Source organism: Mesoplodon bidens, assembly GCF_964165515.1.
Source record: "Mesoplodon bidens genome assembly, chromosome: 18".
NCBI lineage: Eukaryota > Metazoa > Chordata > Mammalia > Artiodactyla > Ziphiidae > Mesoplodon > Mesoplodon bidens.
Window position 1 is genome coordinate 59,782,987 of NC_138175.1, and position 22,077 is coordinate 59,805,063.

General features: G+C 47.3%; 1 protein-coding gene across 2 annotated transcripts in view; it reads right to left on the minus strand.

Moving 5' to 3' along the window:
• Positions 1–13,140: 13,140 nt before the first annotated feature.
• The window catches only part of LOC308606599 (zinc finger protein 418-like), a 28,504-nt gene continuing 19,567 nt past the window's right edge, over positions 13,141–22,077 (minus strand). For both annotated transcript variants that reach the window (XM_081217692.1, XM_081217693.1), the window contains 3 exons: positions 19,407–19,723; positions 17,061–17,187; positions 13,141–16,015 (listed from right to left, as the gene is read on the minus strand). In XM_081217692.1, the coding sequence (XP_081073818.1) occupies positions 14,718–16,015; positions 17,061–17,187; positions 19,407–19,439 (1,458 nt within the window). In that variant the 5' untranslated portion in view covers positions 19,440–19,723 and the 3' untranslated portion in view covers positions 13,141–14,717. The remainder of the gene's footprint in view (positions 16,016–17,060; positions 17,188–19,406; positions 19,724–22,077) is intronic.

A 22,077-nucleotide genomic window follows, 5' to 3' on the forward strand; every position in this document is an offset into this window, starting at 1 on the left:
ATGGGTCAGCTAAGTTATTATTTCCACAAATTATTGTTTCTTTTTCCTTGTTTGTTTTTCGGTCATGCCGCACAGCATGCTGGACCTTAGTTCCCCAACCAGGGATCGAACCCATGCCCCCTGCGCTGGAAGTGCGGAGTCCTAACCACTGTACCACCAGGGAAGTCTCTCTACAAATTATTCTGTCTCCTTAGTTCAGAGTCTGGACATGAAGTATCCTTTATTGTGTCTCAGCCCCTTCTGTCTTTCCTGAATGTTCACACAGCTTCCCAGCACCAACCCTTCACAGGCACTTCTCTCTCTCACTGGAATATTCTTCCCAACACTCAACATACAGTAAATTATTGCAGAATATTTTTTTCATACACAGAAATACATTCTCAAGGTATCTTTTCTTGAGCCTTCAGACTAGGTCAAGTCCAGTAGTTGTATTTTGTCATAGTCACCTAAACTTGATCTCCCAGCATTTACAGTAATTTAAGTTGTGTAATAATTTGTATAGATGTATGCTTAAAGACTGTGTCCTGGCTAAACTATCTTTTTTTTTTTTTAAACCAAAGCTAAGATACCACCAAGTGTAAAACAGACCATTATTTTATAGGCATTTCAGAAAGAAAAATGCTGTAATAAGGTGCCTTAATGATAGTTTTATATGATACAGGAGTCAGTCCTGGAGTCCTTTGTTACTTTCAAATTGCTTACATTCTGAAGGATTTGGCAACTTCTCCTGCTGTGATTTGCCACACTCAGTTGAAGCACTAGGACTAGGATGAAGCCTGTGAACTCAATATCACAACTGCTCAGCCACAAGTATAAGATGCTATTCAGTATATGATATCTCCCAATTTTAGAGCTGTTAGAAGGAAGAAAAATGTGTGTCCTAAGATCATTGAAATATATTGCAATCCCTGCGAGGGCTGGAACTACTGGTCTAATTTAGGTAATTGAATTACCTAATAGTACTTGGCCCATAGTAGAGGCTTAGCCTTACCTAATGGATGAATGGACATATGAATATTTTGTAAAGAACAGAAACCGTCAGGTCTTGTGACAGATTTAGAGAAAATTACCTTTTGCCCCAGCAGAGGAAATAGAGCCTGGAGCCAGAGTTGTTGTTATTGATGAGCACAAAGGGAAAACATTGGGGAAACATGTCTCCACAAATGCAACAGTATTTATCAGACATACCCTTGGATTATCAAATAGCACCATGTAAAGAACCAAGATGAAGGAAAGCAAGTAGAAAGTGACAAAGGTGCACATCAGGACCAGGATGGTTTGGGTGGCTCTGGTCTCGGGAGAATCTGGGGCAGTGCTGGGTGCTGTGAATATATCATACTTGCCTCTTGTGCCTGTAGAAGATGCTCACTGTGGAGCCGTTAGACCAGGCCGTAAGGCCCAGACACACATCAGTGAACACACGTTATATTTTTATATTGTGACGAGAGAACAGTTATCCCTGAGAAGGGGGTGAACCAAAATATGTCACCCCAATTTGGCACATTGATTTTTTTTTCTTTTTTAATGTATTTTTGGCCATGCGGCGCGGCATGTGGAATCTTAATTCCCTGACCAGAGATCGAACCCGCACCCCCTGCAGTGGAAGCGAGGAGTCTTAACCACTGGGCTACCAGGGAAGTCCTTACATTGATTATTTTGAGTTCAAGGCACTTAAGAAACAGCAGGCACAAGGACACTCTGACTCTTTTTCTTCCTTAAAGCAGGACATAGAACTCCCACGTGGATGTTATCTTCCCTAGAGAAGAAGGAAAGAAGACATTCTTATCAACCCAGAGATGGCACCAGAGGAATCTGCAAACAATACCTTAGTCCATTAGTTTTCCTCCATATATTTCGCTTCCCACAGTTTGCCCCCTGTGGAAGCCTAAAACTGCTTTCCTCTCTCCTGTCATTTCTCTACGACTTTATTGTTCTTTGTTGAAGTTGCTATAAAAGCTGGAGTTCTGAGCCTCCATTTTGAGTTACTTCTGGTTTAGGTTTCTCCCACAGGGTGTGCACTGCACTCATTCATAAATTGCTTTTTTTTCTTTTCTTTTTTATAAATTTATTTATTTATTTATTTATGGCTGTGTTGGGTCTTTGTTGCTGTGTGAGGGCTTTCTCTAGTTGCGGTGAGCGGGGGCTACTCTTCATTGCGGTGCGCAGGCTTCTCGTTGTGGCTTCTCGTTGCATAGCACAAGCTCTGGGCACGCAGGCTTCAGTAGTTGTGGCACGTGGGCTCAGTAGTTGTGGCTTGCGGGCTCTAGAGCTCAGGCTCAGTAGGTGTTGCGCCCAAGCTTAGTTGCTCCACGGTATGTGGGAATCTTCCCGGACCAGGGCTTGAACCCGTGTTCCCTGCATTGGCAGGCAGATTCTTAACCACTGCACCACCAGGGAAGCCCTTGTTTTTCTCTTCTTGATCCGTCTTTTTGTTACAGCCAAAAACTCAGAAGGTTCTAGAGGGAACATCATTTTCCTCTCTTACACATACTAAATATGGACATAAACTCCAAAATTCTTCCCCCACCCCAGTCTTAACCCCATTTGGGTCACACAGTCTGCAGACATGGACACCAACAAAAGATTTGGCAGCAGGCTCAGTTACTCTGCAAGTTTCCAAGCACTGCTTGAACCAAGAAATTACATGTAATTTGTAGTGTAAATACTTTGAAAGGTGGACAGTGTATGCTTTTAAATGCTAAAATTAACCCCTACCTTTCCTTTTTTTGAATTACAGCATGCACAACTACTGTCTTTTACAATTTTTATTCACCTCAAGAGGAAGAAAATATTTATATTTGCTGACCCCTGGTTTTCCACACTGCCAATGACTCTGATAGACCCAGGAACTCCCTTAGTCTGAGTCAGGGAGAGGGTGTTCTGTTTTGAATTGTGGTTTAAAGTATGTATCATATAGGGCTTCCTTGGTGGTGCAGTGGTTGAGAGTCCGCCTGCCGATGCAGGGGACACGGGTTCATGCCCCGGTCCGGGAAGATCCCACATGCTGCAGAGCGGCTGGGCCCGTGAGCCATGGCCGCTGAGCCTGCGCATCCTGTGCTCTGCACAGAGCCTGTGCTCTGCAATGGGAGAGGCCACAACAGTGAGAGGCCCGCGTACCGCAAAAAAAAAAAAAAAGTATCATATAAAATTTATCATTTTGTTATTTGTAAGTGGCATTAAGTACATTCACATCCTCCTTGTGTAAACTCTTATTAGTTCAGTCTTTAAAACAACCCTTGGTGGGGGGGGGAAATTCCCTGGCGGTCCAGTGGTTAGGACTTGGTGCTTTCACTGCAGAAGGCCCAGGTTCAATCCCTCGTTGGGGAACTAAGATCCCAAAAGCTGCGCGGCCCAAAAACAAAACAGAAAGTAAAATAAAACAACCCTGGGATCAGAACTTAGAGTCACAGTTTGCCCAAAGAGAGCACCCGTCTTGATTCAGAGGTGCCATTTGTGGGGTTCAATCATGTTTATCCATCTTCTTTCTAGTGGTGAGGAGGTGGTGTGTGACATCCAAAAGTGGCTAGCTGGTAGCACTGTAAATTCAAAGTCCTACACACCAAATCTACCGTACACATCCAGAAATCTTTTAGGTTCATGTGCTGGAGACCCCGGCATCTATAACTAATCTTCTCCATGTTTTTCTAACCTTCACTTTTCCTCTTTACGCCTGGTATCTTCCCTGATCGTTCACAGAGAAATTAGATCCCAAACAGCAAGAGTCATCTTCCCACCACATAAGAAAGGAATATGCATGGGCCTGCACCCATCTTATACTTCAGCCTCCCCAGCCCCATCATTTCAGAAAAATGTCCTTCTTTCTGTCAAAAGCCAAACGTGAGGTAAAAGACATAAATGTAGGAGGAACTAGTCTTGTTTTGAGCTAGACACTTAAAAAAATATATATATATATATATATACACACCCACACACGCACCACCATAAACAGCGGAAACCTGTACGTGGACATTAACAGTGGCTTTTTTCATAACTGCCAGGACTGGGAGGCAACCGAGATGTCACTCAGGAGTTGAATGGACACAGATGGGTACATTCATAAAAAGGAATTATTTGGTGCTAAAAAGAAGTGAGCGAGCTATGGAACAGTGAGGCGACGGGAGGAGAACCTTAAATGCATATTACTCACTGAAAGAAGGCAATCTGAAGAGGTTACATACCTTATGGTTCCAACTATGTATGACATTACAGAAAAGGCAAAAGTTTGGAGAGGGTAGAGAGATCAGTGTGTTGCAAGGCGTTGTAGGGGGTCGGGGGTTGTGGGTGGGGGTGAATAGGGGGAGCACAGGATTTTTAAGATGGAAGCTATTCTCTATGATACTATAATGGTGAGATAGATTGGTCAAAACCCACAAAATGTACATCAAGAGTGAACCCTAATGCATGTAGACTCAACACACTGATGCGGAATGTTGATAGGATGGTAGAGAAGGGGAAGGCTCTGAGGTCCCTTTCTCTCTCTTATTTGTGGGGGTGGTGGGAATCAGCGATGGCAGAGGAGGGGGCATATTGGAACAAGCTGTACTCCAGTTGTGCTGTGAACCCAAACTGCTCTTTAAAAAAACAAAACAATAAAGAGTTGAACTTTTGTGAACACTTGCCTGTTTAACATATAACCTTTCAATATCTTCACCTGACATCTGCTCTTTATTTCACTGTATACAGAGTTTCCCACCAGATGACTCCAAATACTGCTCTCTTTTGCCATGGACACCAATGACTTCTTTGGTGAACATCTAATGCTCACTTTCCATTTACCATCTTACTGGACATTCTAATAGCTGTAGGGAAGGAAAAATTCTCTTCCCTCTTTTTAGGGTCTCTGACTGGGCCTAAGGTTGAAACTGACAAAAGACAGATTAATAGAGCACACACATTTTATTAAATGTTTACATGTACATGGGAGCTTTCATGAGAGATCAAAGACCCAAAGATGTGACAAGAACAGGAAGCTTTTAGACAAAGAATCAATTTGTGAAGATTTGACAAGACAAAGGGGTTTGGGCTGTGGGTAGTTCATGGTGAAGAAGTGAACTAGGAAGATAGGCATGAGATTAGTAAAGTTTTGTTGGTACAAACTGCTCAGTCCCCAATTCTCCCACTCATATTTCCTGTCTCTGGTGATTAAGAATGTCTTCCTCCTGGTACAGGGAGGGTACCTTTCACATGGGAGTTTTATCTCCTGCTCTCAGGAAGAAAAAGGAGTGTCAGAGCATCCTTCCTGCATCTGCTGTGTCATAAGTGCCTGGAATTCAAAATAATTGATGTGCCAAACAGTGGGTGATATTTTGGGGTGACATGTCCTGGTTTCCTTCAGAGCAGTTCAGGTAAGTGGCTCACTAATCTTGGTTTCTTGGAATACTGTTATCTCTGGCTCCTGACAACCAGAGGTTTCTCATTTCACTACTGCCTTTCTTGATGCTCCTCCACAGCACTGTTTACCGCCATAGGCTCCTCTGCCTGGGTGTTAAAACTTGAAGTGCATCTGTTGCTCCACGCTGGGCCCTACAGTCTATTACCGATATGATTAAAAATATAAATAACCTCTGAGTGGTCTAGTCCATTTCTAAGGCATTAAGAACTCTATGTTTATAAACCCCAGATTTCAACTCTTTCCAGAATTAGATATACAACCATCTAGTTGGTTTTCTGACTTGGATGCCTCACAGAAATGATATATTAAAAGTGGTCCAACCCTAAAATCTTGTTCTGCTTCTTCTTTACCCTGGCCACGCCCCAGACTTCCCCCTGTCTGAATGGATTGTACCACTGTTCACGTAGTGACTCTTTTCCAAACTCCAGAAGCGCTTCCTCATCCTGTATGTCCCCATGTCATAGACAACCCATTGCCCAGTCCTGTCCATTCTTCCTTCGCTATGTATATCCAAACACTTCTATTTCCACGACTACCCCTGCCAGCAACCATTTCTGTAACCAGTCACTCCTTGAAGGAATCCGTGTTGTTTCCAGTTTGGGGCTTTGATGAACAGAGGTGCTGAGACCATTCAAGTCTAGGATTTTTCATTTTTCATGAAGTGTTGTCTGGCGGGGGAATAGGTGGGGTCCTCCAGACCACCCTCCGATTTGATGCTTCGCTCCCTAGAAGGACTCACAGGACCCCACAAAGCTGACTTCCTGGAGCTCAAACTGATACCGCGTGGCCCAAGGCCCCTGCCATAAATCACACTGTTAGCCTCAACTATCCAAGTCCCCAACTAAATAAGGACATTCATCAGGCATTCCAAGGGCTTCCCAGGAGCCAGCCAAGGCCCAACGTTTCCTTGGAATGTGCTGGTTCTGAATATTCTAGACCTTCTGAGTCAATCCTTTACTTGACAATCTATTTTTATTTGACTGGGGGTTGAGTTTCTGGATTGTACAGTACTTGCAAAGCTTTTTGTTTTTTGTTATTTGTGTGTTTGGAAGCCGACACAGTGTTTTCCACAGTGGCTGTACCACTTTACATTACCACCAGTGATGGGTGAATGACTGGGTTTCTCCTCGACCTCATCAGTATTTTATTACCATTCTGTATGTTGTTTAAGGCATTCTGATGGATGTGTCCAGGTATCTCGCTATGATTTTCACTTGCATTCCCAGGAAATGCCTCATATCTTTTTACGCGCTTATTTGCCATCCAATCGTATCTCTTCCTCTTGGGTGAAATGCCTGTTCTGTGTTTTGTCTATTTTGTATTTGGATTTTTTTTAAAAAGATAATAGTTTTGAGAGTTCTTTCATATTCATATCTGATGTGTGGTTTGCTCATGTTTTCACCCTGCTTCAGTCCTTGGTCCTTTCATCCTCTTCAGAAGGTGTTTCACAGCCTAGGGTTTAAATTTTGAAAACTTCCAATGTCTCTATTTCTTTTTATGGATCACACTTCTGGTGTCAGATTTTAAAATATCTTTGCCTGACCCTAGATCCCCATTTTTTTTTCCTTGGAATTTTTTCCTCTTAAGTGTGTTCTAGTGTTAAATTTTACATTAACGGGAGTGAGCCTTTTTTTTTTCCGGTACGCGGGCCTCTCACTGCTGTGGCCTCTCCCGTTGCGGAGCACAGGCTCCGGACGCTCAGGCTCAGCGGCCATGGCTCACGGGCCCAGCCGCTCTGCGGCATGTGGGATCTTTCCGGACCGGGGCATGAACCCATGTCCCCTGCATCGGCAGGCGGACTCTCAACCACTGTGCCACCAGGGAAGCCCGAGTGACCCATTTTGAATTTGTACGAGGTGTGAAGTTAAGGTGTTTAGGTTAAGGTTTTTTTGTTTGCTTGCTTGCTTTTGTGTTTTGCTGTGGATGTCCGATTGCCCATACCATAGAGAAGCCATTTTTTCTCCAGTGAATTGCTTTTGCACATTTGCCAAAAATCACTTGGGCTTAGGCATATTTGTTTGACTCTCTGTTGTGTTCCATTGATCAACGTGTCTGACTGCAAACATCACATGGTCTCTATCAGCTCTATAAATAAGCCTTAAATTATGGGCAACGTTATTCTTGGATTTTGAAATTGCTGTAGCGATTCTAGTTTCTTTGCCTATCTACCTTTTAAAATATAAATACATGTACTTAAAAAAAAACACAAAAAACCAAACCAAAGGAAATTCTGCACCTTAAAAAAATTTTTCATGGAACAGTTAACCATCAACATTAACCTCACTTCAAACACACACATTCTCTCTCTTTCATACTGTTGTATTGTACAGATATGCTGGAAGTTTATTTAGTAAAAGGCTATTAATCCTCCCCTATTTTTTATGGTAAGTAATGATGAAATCAGTATTCTTATCACTCCATGTACATCAGCACCAGTGTTCCCCACATCCATTTTTTGTCTTTGAACTTTGTTATGGTCGATGCAGAGACAGATTTTGTTTAAACTTCTATGTGGTCAAGTTATAAATTATTTCCTTCATGTCTTCTGGGCTTTTTTTTTTTTTTTTTGCTTTAGAAAGACCTCTGCTCAAAATGATAGAATTAAAATATCCGGGCAGTCCCTGGCAGTCCTGTGGTTAGGACTCGGCACTTTTACTGCCAAGGACGCGGGTTCATCCCCCTGATTCAGGAACTAAGATCGCAAAGCCACACGGCTCAGCCAAAAAAAAAATTTCACCCGTTGTTCTTCATGAATCTTTGTATGGTTTTAGGTGTACACTGCCTGCTGCAAAATTTTTCTGAGTCCTCCCGGGAACTCGCTGGTGCCATTCTGGGCAGCCCGAGTGACGGTCCCTGGCTGAGAGATGCGCTCCGAGGTAGGCCGGGACTAGGTCCAGCACCCCAGGGGGCCGGCGATGCGCCCTCGTCCGTCCGGGATCCGGATCCGTCCTGCTGACGTTAGCGCCGGTTGTCGGGCGCCATTTGGCAGCCACGTTTATATTCTCCCTTCCCTTCCGGAGCTCCGGCAGCGTCTTCAGGGGATGGGATTCGGCCGCGGTGCCCGAAGCGGAGTTCCGGGAGCCCGGCGGGACTGGCGGGATCGTCCCGGTCGTGCCGGGCGGGCGCGCCTCGTGCTTTCTCCGGAGGTTGTACCTGCAGCTTCATGGCGGGGGGGAAGAGGCCGCGGCCGCCCGGCCAGAACGACCAGCCTCCGCCGGGGCTCCTCCGGCTGCCGAGGGGAACTGGACCCGCGTGACGGTCCAGTTCTGAGAGATGCGCTCCGAGGTAGGTCGGGACTAGGTCCAGCACCCCAGGGGGCCGTCGGTGCGCCCTCGTCGGTCCGGTATCCGGATCCGTCCTGCTGACGTTAGCGCCGGTTGTCGGGTGCCATTTGGCAGCCACGTTTATATTCTCCCTTCCCTTCCGGAGCTCGGGCAACGTCTTCAGGGGATGGGATTCGGCCGCGGTGCCCGAAGCGGAGTTCCGGGAGCCCGGCGGGACTGGCGGGATCGTCCCGGTCGTGCCGGGCGGGCGCGCCTCGTGCTTTCTCCGGAGGTTGTACCTGCAGCTTCATGGCGGGGGTAAGAGGCCGCGGCCGCCCTGCCAGAACGACCAGCCTCCGCCGGGGCTCCTCCGGCTGCCGAGGGGAACTGGACCCGCGTGACGGTCCAGTTCTGAGAGATGCGCTCCGAGGTAGGTCGGGACTAGGTCCAGCACCCCAGGGGGCCGGCGATGCGCCCTCGTCGGTCCGGTATCCGGATCCGTCCTGCTGACGTTAGCGCCGGTTGTCGGGTGCCATTTGGCAGCCACGTTTATATTCTCCCTTCCCTTCCGGAGCTCCGGCAGCGTCTTCAGGGGATGGGATTCGGCCGCGGTGCCCGAAGCGGAGTTCCGGGAGCCCGGCGGGACTGGCGGGATCGTCCCGGTCGTGCCGGGCGGGCGCGCCTCGTGCTTTCTCCGGAGGTTGTACCTGCAGCTTCATGGCGGGGGGGAAGAGGCCGCGGCCGCCCGGCCAGAACGACCAGCCTCCGCCGGGGCTCCTCCGGCTGCCGAGGGGAACTGGACCCGCGTGACGGTCCAGTTCTGAGAGATGCGCTCCGAGGTAGGTCGGGACTAGGTCCAGCACCCCAGGGGGCCGTCGGTGCGCCCTCGTCGGTCCGGTATCCGGATCCGTCCTGCTGACGTTAGCGCCGGTTGTCGGGTGCCATTTGGCAGCCACGTTTATATTCTCCCTTCCCTTCCGGAGCTCGGGCAACGTCTTCAGGGGATGGGATTCGGCCGCGGTGCCCGAAGCGGAGTTCCGGGAGCCCGGCGGGACTGGCGGGATCGTCCCGGTCGTGCCGGGCGGGCGCGCCTCGTGCTTTCTCCGGAGGTTGTACCTGCAGCTTCATGGCGGGGGTAAGAGGCCGCGGCCGCCCTGCCAGAACGACCAGCCTCCGCCGGGGCTCCTCCTGCTGCCGAGTGGAGCTGGACACGAGTGACGGTCCCGGGCTGAGAGATATGCTCCGAGGTAAGCCGGGACTAGGTCCAGCACCCCAGGGGGCCGGTGGTGCGCCCTCGTCGGTCCGGGATCCGGATCCGTCCCGCTGACGTTAGTGCCGGTTGTCGGGCGCCATTTGGCAGCCACGTTTTATGTTCTCTCTTCCTCTCTGGAGCTCGGGCAACGTCTTCAGGGGATGGGATTCGGCCGCGGTGCCCGAAGCGGAGTTCCGGGGGACTGGCGGGATCTTCCCGGGCGGGCGCGCCTCGTGCTTTCTCCGGAGGTTGTACCTGCAGATTCATGGGGGAGAGGCCGCGGCCACCCGTCCAGAACGACCAGCCCCTGCCGGGGCTCCGGCTGCCAAGGGGGAGCTGGAGCCGGGTCTCCAGGCTCTGGAGGTGGGAACCGGGCCAGACCAAGCTGTGCGGGGAGGCCCATGGTGGGCCCCATGGTCTGGGCAGTGGGCTCGCGTGAGGTTCCGGTAGGTGGACTCCGCCCCACCTCTCCCTCCCGCAGCCAGGACACTGCGGCCGGCCGGCAGTGTGCGCTCTGCGCCGCGGGTGAGGCGGAAAATCGTGGGCGACTGTGGGCTGGTCGGCTGGTTCCTAAGGTCGTGCTGCACACCCTGGCTTCAAACCCTATGACTCCTTAGAGGTCTCCTCGCGCCTCCTGACCCGCACCCTCTGGGGTTGTGCGGGTGGGGGTTCCCCACCAGCAGTTTGTCTGACTCTTGGCGGTGGGGTCCCTCTGCTGGTGCAGTTATGAATAACGCCGCTAACGCCGCTAACTGCGAGAATTCACGTGAATTGTGGGGTCTGGTGGACACTCACAGCTTGAACTCACTCGTGGGCCCGGTTTTCTCCTGGGGCTATGCGTCTCTGAGTGTTGCTTGACGATCTGTTGCTGTGGGGGCGTACCTCCCGGGTGCGCGGCTGGCGGTGCTCTCACAGGGCCTATTCCACCACCTCTGGTTAAGGGGGCATCTCTCTCTTCCCCTTGACAATTCGCTCCTTTCTGCGTTCGGTTCGTAAGCTGGGCTCCCTATTGTGTGCTTCCCTTTTGAAAGGATGTGCTCTCAAAGTACTACGACCCCAGCCAAAAATATAACTCTGCTCCAAAGGTCTGAATCCTTGCAGTGGAATAGTCTCTTATCTGTGGCCCAGTGACATCTCTGACCTGCACTGGCCTTATTTTCCTTGTACAGTTGAAAGTATATTCTGGCCTCAAGCATGTTACCATGGTGTTTCCTCCCACCCCCCCAAATCTCATGCCCTCACCTTAATCAAATGTGGATTTGGAACATCCTTTACCTCATGATGCTTTTTAAAAAAAATAAATTTATTTTATTTATTTTTGGCTGTGTGTGTTGGATCTTTGTTGTTTTGCTCGGGCTTTCTCTAGTTGTGGTGAGTGTGGGCTACTTTTCCTTGCAGTGCACAGGCTTCTCATTGCTGTAGCTTCTCTCACTGTGGAGCCAGGGGGGCTGTAAGTGCACAGGCTTCAGTAGGTGTTGGCACATGGGTGCAATAGTTGTGGTGCACGGGCTTAGTTGCTCTGTGGCAGGTGGGATCTTCCCGGACCAGGGATTGAACCTCTCTCCCCTGCATTGGCAGGCAGATTCTCAACCACTGTGTCACCAGGGAAGCCCTACCCATGAGGCTTTCTTTTCCCCCAAACTTTAATTTAGAACCCAATCCCCTGCACTTGTTACTCTAAATCAGCATTTCTCCTTAGAAACTTTCATCCTATTAACAATTTTATTAATTTTCATAATTAAAATTATTTTTTAGAATAATGTTGTGGCACACACAGTAAGGATTTCTAAGTAGGTGTGTTCAAAAGTGACAAATGTGCTTTGATATGCATTTCCCCCATTTTGGGCCAGTTTCATGAAGCTGGCTTTTTTCTTATTCTCCCTTCCAAGTTTCTACTGTGAAAGTTAAGAAATTTTGAGGGCTGACAAATTCAACACAGCCAGTGTGGGGTTACTTCTCAGATCTCAACATCTTTTGATGACTCTTCCCTGACACCAAGTAGTTTTCACGGATTTAGATGTTTTCTCCTAGCTAATCCTGGCTGACTTAAGTCCATCTATCAAATCCCCAGGGCACTTTTTAAAGCAAACATATAAAAACGTACGTTTTTTTTCCCCTAGTACTTTCCCAATCCCTTCCTCCTCATTCAAAGATATTACTGGATGGAGTTGGAGTAAACTGTGATGCAGGTGGACACTGCACCACCAGGGAAGTGCCCCTGTTTTTATGTAGTATTCTATTCCACTTTACCACTACAGTTAAAGTCTTGCAAAAGTCAGGGCTCAAATATTTCCCTTGGTGTACTTACAGGTTGTGATTCTTTTTCTGCTTATAGCTGTGGAGTGCTCTGGGGGGGGTACTTTTTGACAGGTTTTCATTCCTTTCAAGTCACTTTGAGGCTAGTATGTTCTGGTTCCCAGCCTAGTGGCAGCAGTGACTCTCAGCTGGGGATGCCCAAGGCTCACCTGGAAAACACTTATACCTCCACCAGGGCTAACCAACACTGTGGCTAGGCCACCCCTTGCAGTTCTCTTAGTTTTTTGAAGTGCTTCCTACCTCTGATCATGATAAGAGAACTACAAGAGGTGGTAGGAAGCACTTCAAAACTATCAAAGTTGAGGAACATTACTCACAGATCCTAGAAGGCACCCCTAGGGGCATGCCACAGTGAGGTTGTGGGTGAGAGGGAGCATGGACCTGAAGCTGCCTTTATTAGGGTCCAAGGGAAGGATGGGGGTGTTCCACGGGTTCATGCTTCCTTTGCAAATTTACACCACAAGGGTTGGGAATTAGGGTGTAGGAAGGAAGGAGAGTTCCTCACATTCTTGCACATTACAGTACCTGAAAAAATTGCCTGGCTGTGTGGAGCTGTGGTAGTAAAAACAATGCAACAGCTGTGCACCATCAAGAATTTCAACTTGCCCACCCTAATCTCTTCAAATTGGTGGGGTGGTCAGCATGTTAATAGTTGAGAGACCCAACAAACCACATAGAATATTGCAAACATATTGCAAACTCCAGTGGAATGATTGGGGAACTTCAAAGATGTAATTATCTACCTACCTATAGGTTAAAGAGATTTATGAAACACAAAAGCTTTAATAGTGGGAAGTCTGAGCACTGATATTGAAGCTATTGAAAGGTTTTTACATCTTAGAAATGGACTCTGAAGAGGTTTATGTGTTACATAATTCATTTAATATAGTGGGGCTAGATGAAACAAGTTATACCCCTAACATGAAAAAAAAAAAGGCGGCTTTATTGCCCATTCCTTTCCATTGTGTATACACATAAGGCTTTATTTGTAACAGCCGAAAATTGGAAGCCAAAATGGCCATTAACAGAAAAGTGGGTAAACAAATTGTGGTTCATCTAGAGGATATGTACTCAGCTATAAAAAGAATGAAAAGAATGAAGTACCTTACATAAGCAAACATTTATGAATCAGAAAACAATTAGGCAGCATGGAGGGAAAACACAATTTTTAAAAAGTAAACAAAATTCTATGAAACAAACTAATTTATGTGAGGGCAGAAAGACATTTTAAAAGGGTATATTCTCTGGTAGCTGAGGGGTTAGGATTCTGGGCTTTCACTGCCACAGCCCAGGCTTGATGCCACAAGCTGTGTGGTGTGGCCAAAAATAAAAGGGAAGTAACTGAATTACAGATGACAACCATCAGGATTATTTTTAATGGTTTCATGGTTTTTACACTGTCAAAACTGACCACACTGTACAACTGAAATCAATTATATGTCAATAAACCTTTGTAAGGATTTGTTTAAATAGAAATCTAATTCCCCCCATTTTTTTCATAACCAGAGGTTTAGAAAGCTGGGGAAGGGCAGACAGTATTCATAAAGATCATGTCTGAGTTGGCAGGAGCCGCTAGGTCACAAAAACTCTCTCCCTCTGTCTCTTCTCATTTTCGTCTCCATGCAGCAGTATCCTTAAGAGTGCGCAGCCGGGAGGCTACACAAATATACACTTTATTAGCTCTGCCAATGACAGGAAGAACACAGCTATGGCATGTACACCTCACCCAACACAATGTAGCCACAGTCACTGAACATTTGTGAAGGCACCTTAGAAGAGGCACACCTCTCTCACTGCCACAGCCTCCTCCAGTGCATATGAATCACATCCACTGTGTGTGAATTTACATTCCAGCCTCACCCCCGTCTTACAAACACCAGAAAACCCAGCTCTAGACATGAAGGCACGTGGTTCCTTTGCAGTACCTGGGGAACAGCTTCCCCACAGTAGTGCTCAGCATTATGTGATAGATATCCGTGGGAAAAGAACTGATTTATACTTCTCAGAGAGGCACTAGAGGTGCTTCCTCCCTTGAAAAAACTCCTCCTACTGTTCTGTAGAGAGTGGGACAGAGACACCTGCCTTCCCTGATCATGACAAGGGACATACATACTATTGGAACCTGGAAACTACTAACTGGTAAAGGTGAGGCTTCTGCCACAGAAACTGGAAGGGACATACATAATTCAGGCAATGGAGCCAGCAGTAGAATATACAAAGAGGATCCTAAAAGCTTTCCACAAACCTACAACTCCTGGGGAAACTTCCCACCCTGGATGCTCAGCTGTATGAGGTTCAATGTCAAGCAGATGGCTCCCTCACAAAGACACTCTAGTACACTGAAAACCCATGTTCCCTGTAGGTCTCAGAGACCCTTAGATGAAGGTTTTCCCAACTTTGCTGCACGAATAAAATTTATCCAGGCTGTGAACTTCTGTTTAATTACAGACCATTGGCTGTAACTGGTTCTCTCCCAGTCACTGTATTCATGAGGTTATCTGCTGTGAAGTTTTCTGTGTTGAATGATGTGGGAGCTTTGACTAAAGGACTTCCCACATTCCCCACACTCATAAGGCTTTTCTCCTGTGTGTACTCTCCGGTGCTGAATGAGGTTGGACTTTTGGCTAAAGGATTTCTCACACTCGTCACACTTATATGGTCTGGCTCCAGTGTGAATTCTCTGGTGTTGGTTAAGAGTGGAGCTGTGGCTAAAGGATTTCCCACATTCCCCACACTCGTAAGGCCTTTCTCCAGTGTGAATTCGCAGGTGCTGCACAAGTTTGCATTTGTAGCTGAAGGATTTTCCACATTCACTACATTTATAAGGCCTTGCTCCACTGTGAATCTTCTGGTGCTGAATGAGGTTGGAGCTTTGGCTAAAGGAATTCCCACACTCACCACACTTATAAGGCCTTGCTCCAGTGTGAACTCTCTGGTGTTTAATGAGAGTGGAGCTGTAGCTAAAGGACTTCCCACATTCGCCACACTCATAAGGCCTCACTTTAGTGTGAATTTGTAGGTGCTGCACAAGTCTTAATTTGTAGCTGAAGGCTTTCCCACATTCATTGCACTTATAAGGCCTTGCTGCAGTGTGACTTCTGTGGTGTTGAATGAGTCTGTAGCTTTGGCTAAAGGATTTCCCACATTCACTGCACTCATAAGACCTGGCTTCTGTGTCAGGTCTCTGGCAATTAATAAGGATGGAGCTTTGGTTAAAGGGTTTCTCACAGTCATAGTAACTTTCTCTAGTGTGAGGTTGCTCATCCTCAAAAAGTGTGTATTCATAGCTGAACAATTTCTCATACTCAGTGTACTTGTAATGACTTTTTCCACTATGAAAGGACTCCCCACACCTGAAGCTGCTGTGTGGCTTTGCCCCTTTGAGAGTGGCCTGATGCTGAAGAAGATTCAACATAGCCAGGAAATCCTTCCCAACTTCCTCGCAGGTAAAGGTCTTCCCTGAAACATGGAACCTGTAGCTCGTCACAAATGAGGCCCTATCTATGTCCCTTTTGAATGGCTTCTCATCATTGTGCTTCTGGTGCTGGTGACTGTTTGGACTGAACCAAAATTGTTTTCCACATGCCTCACAGGTGTATGATTTCTGCCCAGGATGCAATCCTTGGTACTCAGGCAGATACAAAATGTCTCTCCCGGCCATGACACACTTCTCACAGGGGTGAGTCTTCTGAATGGATGGATCTGGAGTTGGAGTCTTGCCCAGTGACATTTGTTCTACAGAAACACTCTGCACAGGAAATGCCTCCTCATCCTCCATTCCATACCAACAACCTGAAAGCACAGAAATGCTGGTGAAATGCATGTTGTCTTTGATGGTGGGGGGGCAGCCCCAACACGAATGTGTCAGACACACCAAAGAATAAAGCCACTGGATTGTTTTCAATATGAGGTTGATGAAAGAGCTGCTTTGCAGTACTGGGTCTCTGAAAGCCCTAAGAAGTAGGGAGCCCTTGCAAGATGGAGGCTGTCAGGGTGGTGTGCAGCACAGGAAGAAACATCTCCAATTCACGTCTCTGCCAACACCCTTCAGGAGGGCCTTGAGTGCTGTGTTCAAGTATCCAGGCCCAGGAAGATATGGTTGCAACTACATGGTATTCAAAGTCTATTTAATGTTATGTGCATACCTTGCAGCACATTATGTGGGACTTAATCTTGGAGAACATTGTAGGGGGAACAGTAGAGAAAAGGTGACACATGAAGGTAGAAAGGTGGGGACAGCCAGGGACCCAGAGAAGAATCAGAAGTTATAGAAGTGTCCACAGTAAGGAAGGAAAGGTAGAAATGAGGTGTGGTCACTGGCATCACCATCTTGATGTCATGCCCTCTGTCAGCTGCCATTCACCAAAGAGAGACCTGCTCTGAGCCCATCTCGCCATGGCTGGAGTCATGTCCATCCCAGCACTCTTCTTTCTGAACCCCAGTTGAACAACTGCCTGGGACCTGAGTCCTAAGGCAACGACAGGACAGGTGATGGACTAGCATTGGCCCAGAGCAATTCTGCATATTATAAGAATAGCCCATGGGAATTCCCTTGCAGTCCAGGGGTTAGGATTCTGCACTTTCACTACCGAGGGCCCAGGTTCAATCCCTGGTTGGGGAACTAAGATCCCACAAGTCATAGGGCATGGCAAAAAAAAGCCCATCGTCCCCAAAGGTAGTCAATATATTAGCAATGGCAACTGCTGGCACAGACAAGAGCCCAGCCCTGTCAACCACAGGACCCAGCCAGGGAACTGGGAAAGGAGACAGGACCTACTGTTCAAATGTGAGAAGATCAGTCTAGCCCAAGGTACTGGGGTGGGTGCAAGGGCCTTACCCAGTGAGGTCACAAGTGCAAAGTTCTCCAGCATGACATCGTGGTACAGGCATCTCTGAGCCTCATCAAGGAGCCCCCACTCCTCCCAGGAGAAGTACACAACCACGTCTTCAAAGGTCACATTACCCTGCCATGATGGGGAGAGATGAAATCACAAAAAGCCTCTCTCCCAAGGACCCACAACCCATCACCCACACATCTATCCCATGCTTACCCTCCTCCCAAGCTCTCCAACTCGGAGGCGACACCAGGCCCTGGTGCCGCTAATGTCACTCTCTCCTCATTGTCCTGCCTGCAAGGCCCCACTAGCCCCCAGCCAGGACATATCCCTGGGATACTGCAGAGTGTACCTCCCAGGTACAACCAAATGTAGACTCCACCTGCACTCTTAAGTCCCTCAAACCAAGGATGTGGAATCATCAGCTCATGCTCCCTTGCTGTGTGCACATCTTTCTTAGCACCTCTGGCATCTGTGTACCCCATAAGTGCATCCCCACAGCCACAGGAATTCCATTTTTCTCCCTGTTACTCATCATACAGCATTGAGAGTGCCTTGCTACTACAGACCTCTGCAGGACCCCACCTCCTGCTAAGGCTACCACAACAAAGTACCACAGGGTGGCTAGCTTAAGCAACAAAAATTTATTTTCTGACAGTTCAAGTGTTGGCAGGGTTGGTTGCGTTTACAGCCTCAATCCTTGGCTTATTGATGGCTATCATTTCCCTCTGACTTCACTTCGTCTTCCTTCTGTGTCTGAGCCCAAATTTCCTGTTATTACAAGGACACTGGACATGTTGGATGAGGGTTCATATTAATAAAAAACCCTATCTCCAAACACAGTCACATGCTGAGTTACTGGGGATAAATACTTCAACATAAGACTTTAGGGGGTCATAATTCTGCCTGTAACTCACGGGTGTCCTATTCATCCCTGAGCTCATCAACCAGCCTCAGAGGATCCACAGAAGGTCACCACAAAATTCTGGTGAGTCAAGAATGGTGAATAAGCAGCAGCCCCATCCTCAGGGTCCTCCTGCCTCAGTTACTCCTGGGCCTCTGCATTCACCTCCTGTCTACTCTTCCCTTGGAAACCATGGCTGCTAGATTATCCTCTCCTTCCTCCATGGCTACGTCTCTTAAAACCTTTTACCTAGGTCTGAGAGACCACTTCCTCCAACCTGGTGCCCAAGAAAGAGACCCAGAATTGACACCTACTTTCTTCTTCTTGACCTGTTAATAATATTACCACCAGGACAAGCATTCCCCTTCCTGAATGTGACAGAAAGCCCCACCCATGTGTGTCTAATGCTGAACTGTCTCAAATTTCTAGACCTTTCTTCTCTGCAGCTAGATGGGATAGGTTAAGGCATGTGTAAGTTCACCTCCATCTTAGGACCCAATCCCCCCACTGCTCCTACCACCTCCAAAATCAACACCCACTTCTCAGGGAGACATTCCAGGCCTGAGTCCTGCCTCCCTGCTCTGTTCTCATCAGAAGGAGACTTACATTCCCTGAATATTCCCAGCTTGGCCTCACCTTCAAGCATCTGGCACATACTGGTACCTATGCCCTTGACGACTTTACTAAGTTCTGGAATTGGGAACACCTCCATATAACCTCCAGCCTCGGTTGACGTTTCTCCAGGGTCCCAGGATACCACAACCCCAGACACCACATTCATAGGGTCATGATCAGTGAGACCCTGGGACACCCTCCCCTTACTTGTGTAGATTCTAAAAGCACTTCAACTGTTATGGGAACCACTGGGCAGAGGCCAGTGGAGGCAGGCAACCATGGTGGAGCTCAGTGGGCTCTGGTCTCCATTATAGGTCTGCTCACCACTGGTGCAAAGAGACCTCAGGCTGTCTGAACTCTGGGATTTAGGCTTCAGTGCTGACTCTTAGCAGCTATGTGACCTGCACAAGGACTCAGTCGCCCTGTGCTTCACTGTCATCAAACCTCTCCAGTCTGTTCTTCCTTTAAAAAGCCTCTTGGAAAACTTCATTTGTCTTCTTTGTTGAAATTCCCCACAGTTCCCAAGGCCTTCAGAATGAAGAAACAACCCCCTGAGCCTGCCAATCCAGGGGCCACTCCATCTCAATGCTCTGTTCCCTAAAGGAACAGGTTTCCTGAATCCTCCAACCTCCCAGCCTTTGCACCTGCCGGTCCCTCCACCTGTGTCCCTCTGCCACGTGCCATCACACAGTCTGTCAGAAACAGGGCCCCACCCATGGCCGCCTCACCATCCTGGGCTGCGGGCACGGGAGCAAGCGCCCCACACTCAGGGCTTTAGTGTCTGGTGGAGTGAGGGTGGTGAGGGCCCGGAGGACGAGCGTTTGTTTACCTGAGGCGGGTCCCTCAGCACAGCCGCCGCCATCGGAGTCTGTGGGTGGAGCAACCCAGTGCTTCAGATCCGACTCTGTGCAGCAAGGACAACAATTCCTCTTGGTCGTGTCTCCTCTTTAATTTGGTCACCTCGGACCAGACCCAGAGCTGTGGAACCTCTGAGTAGGAAACAGACTGCCACTAGGAAAATGCCGGAAATCCCGTCCTGACACAATGGCACGCATGGAAATGCCCCAGTCCTGGACCTTCATTGACGTGAATTTGCTGGCTCAGGGTCCTCTGGGCAATGTAGTTCTCACAGCAGTGAATAAAACACTGAATTAAAGAGTAAATAAGACACTGAATTAAAGCAGTGGGTAAAACTCTGCTGTATATTTTATCTACTTAATGAGTTTAAATGGATGAAGATATAAAACCTTTAAGGATATTTTGAGGTATTTACTTTTTTGGCCATGGCTTGCAGCTTGTGGGATCTTAGTTCCCCAACCAGGGCTGGAACCCCCGCCCTTGGCACTGAAAGCACAGAGTCCTAACCATTGGACCACCAGGGAACTCCCTTGAGGTATTTACTCTTGAATTGAGCTGCCAAAGATCACACCCACTCTCTGTGAGAACGAGTTAGTGACAGTGATTTGCTAATCTACATGTATATAAATCATTTGGTATGAAAGACGCTAAGAAGTTCTAGCTAAAAATACCATGTAAACTGACAAGGGACAAGCACTCCCTACAAGTGCATGTGCATGCACAAACCATTGCGTGACTTCATCAGCACTAAGAACATTTCCAAAATATGTGAATTCTTGAAAAAATATAATAACTGCACCAAGGAAAACTTCTGGGATCTTGATTTAGAAAACATTACAAAGCTCATAATTTTCTTGGGGAAACAACAGGTTTTATATTCCACATAATGGAGCCCTATTCAAAGGACCATCTAGGTAAGCCACTAAGTGCTTACACAGAGCCTCTGAAGACTGAATACATTAGATAAACCCCCCAGAGAAAACTTTCACATCCTCAGTTGATTAGCTGATAAGACCCTCCCTGCAAAGAGGCAACTCTTACTATGAGAAAGAGTGTTTCTGCTGAATTTATCAGATACAAAGGCAGGGGACCAAAATATGCCACATTGGCATAGGGATTATCTTGAGCTGGAGGCAGATGAGAATCAACACATGAAGAAAGAAACCTTCCCAGAACATCCCTTATTTGATTAAAAGCAGAAACTTGTGAGGAATGAGGAGTCAGACCTGAGCTCCTCACCAAGACCTGGCTCTACTCAACAGCCTACAAACTCTAGTGCTGGATACCTCAGGCCAAACAACCAGCAAGACAGGAACACAGCCCCACTCATCAAAAAAAAAAAAAAAAAGACAAAAAAAATATGTTACAGACGAAGGAGCAAGGTAAAAACCTACAAGACCAAATAAATGAAGACGAAATAGGCAACCTACGTGAAAAAGAATTCAGAATAATGATAGTAAAGATGATCCAAAATCACGAATCGAGAAAATAGAAGAAATGTTTAACAAGGACCTAGAAGAGCTAAAGAGCAAACGGGATTCCCTGGCAGCACAGTGGTTAGAATGTGCCTGCCAATGCAGGTGATAGGAATTCGATCCCTGGTCCAGGAATATCCCACAGGCCGTGGAGCAACTAACCCCCAGGCCACAACTACTGATGCCCGTGCGCTAGAGCCCAAGCACCGCAACGACGAGTAGCCCCTGTTCGCTGCAACTAGGGAAAAGCCTGCACACAGCAACAAAGACCCAATGCAGCCAAAAAAAAATTAAGTAAGTAATTTTTTTAAAATAAAGAAATGGTCTTGCAATGCAGGGGATGCTAGTTTGATTCCTGGTTGGAGAACTAGGATCCCACATGCCGTGGGGCAACTAAGCCCGCACGCTGCAACTACTGAGCCACACACTCAAGCCAGCGTGTCACAACTAGAGAGAAGGCTGTGTGCCAAAAATAAATATTTTTAAAAAAAGAAATGGGGGCTTCCCTGGTGGCGCAGTGGTTGAGAGTCCGCCTGCCGATGCAGGGGACACGGGTTCGTGCCCCTATCCCGGAAGATCCCACATGCCGCGGAGCGGCTGGGCCCGCGAGCCATGGCCGCGGAGCCTGTGTGTCCGGAGCCTGTGCTCCGCAACGGGAGAGGCCACAACAGTGAGAGGCCCGCGTACAGCAAAAAAAAAAAAAAAAAAAAAAAAAAAAAAAAAAAAAAAAAAAAAAAAAAAAAAAAAAAAAAGAAATGGAAAGGAGAAATTACAACTGACACCGCAGAAATACAAAGGATCATAAGAGACTACTACAAGCAACTCTGCCAATAAAATGGACAACCTGGAACAAACGGACAAATTCTTGGAAACATACAACTTTCCAAGACTGAACCATGAAGAATTAGAAAATATAAACAGACCAATCACAAGTAATGAAATTGAAACTGTAATTAAAAATCTTCCAACAAACAAAAGTCCAGGACCAGGTGGCTGCACAGGCTAATTCCAACAAACATTTAGAGAAGAGTTAACACCTATCCTTTTCAAACTCTTCCCCAAGCTCATTCTATGAGGCCACCATCACCCTGATACCAAAACTAGACAAAGGTATCACAAAAATCCTCAACAAAATACTAGTAAACAGAATCCAACAACACATTAAAA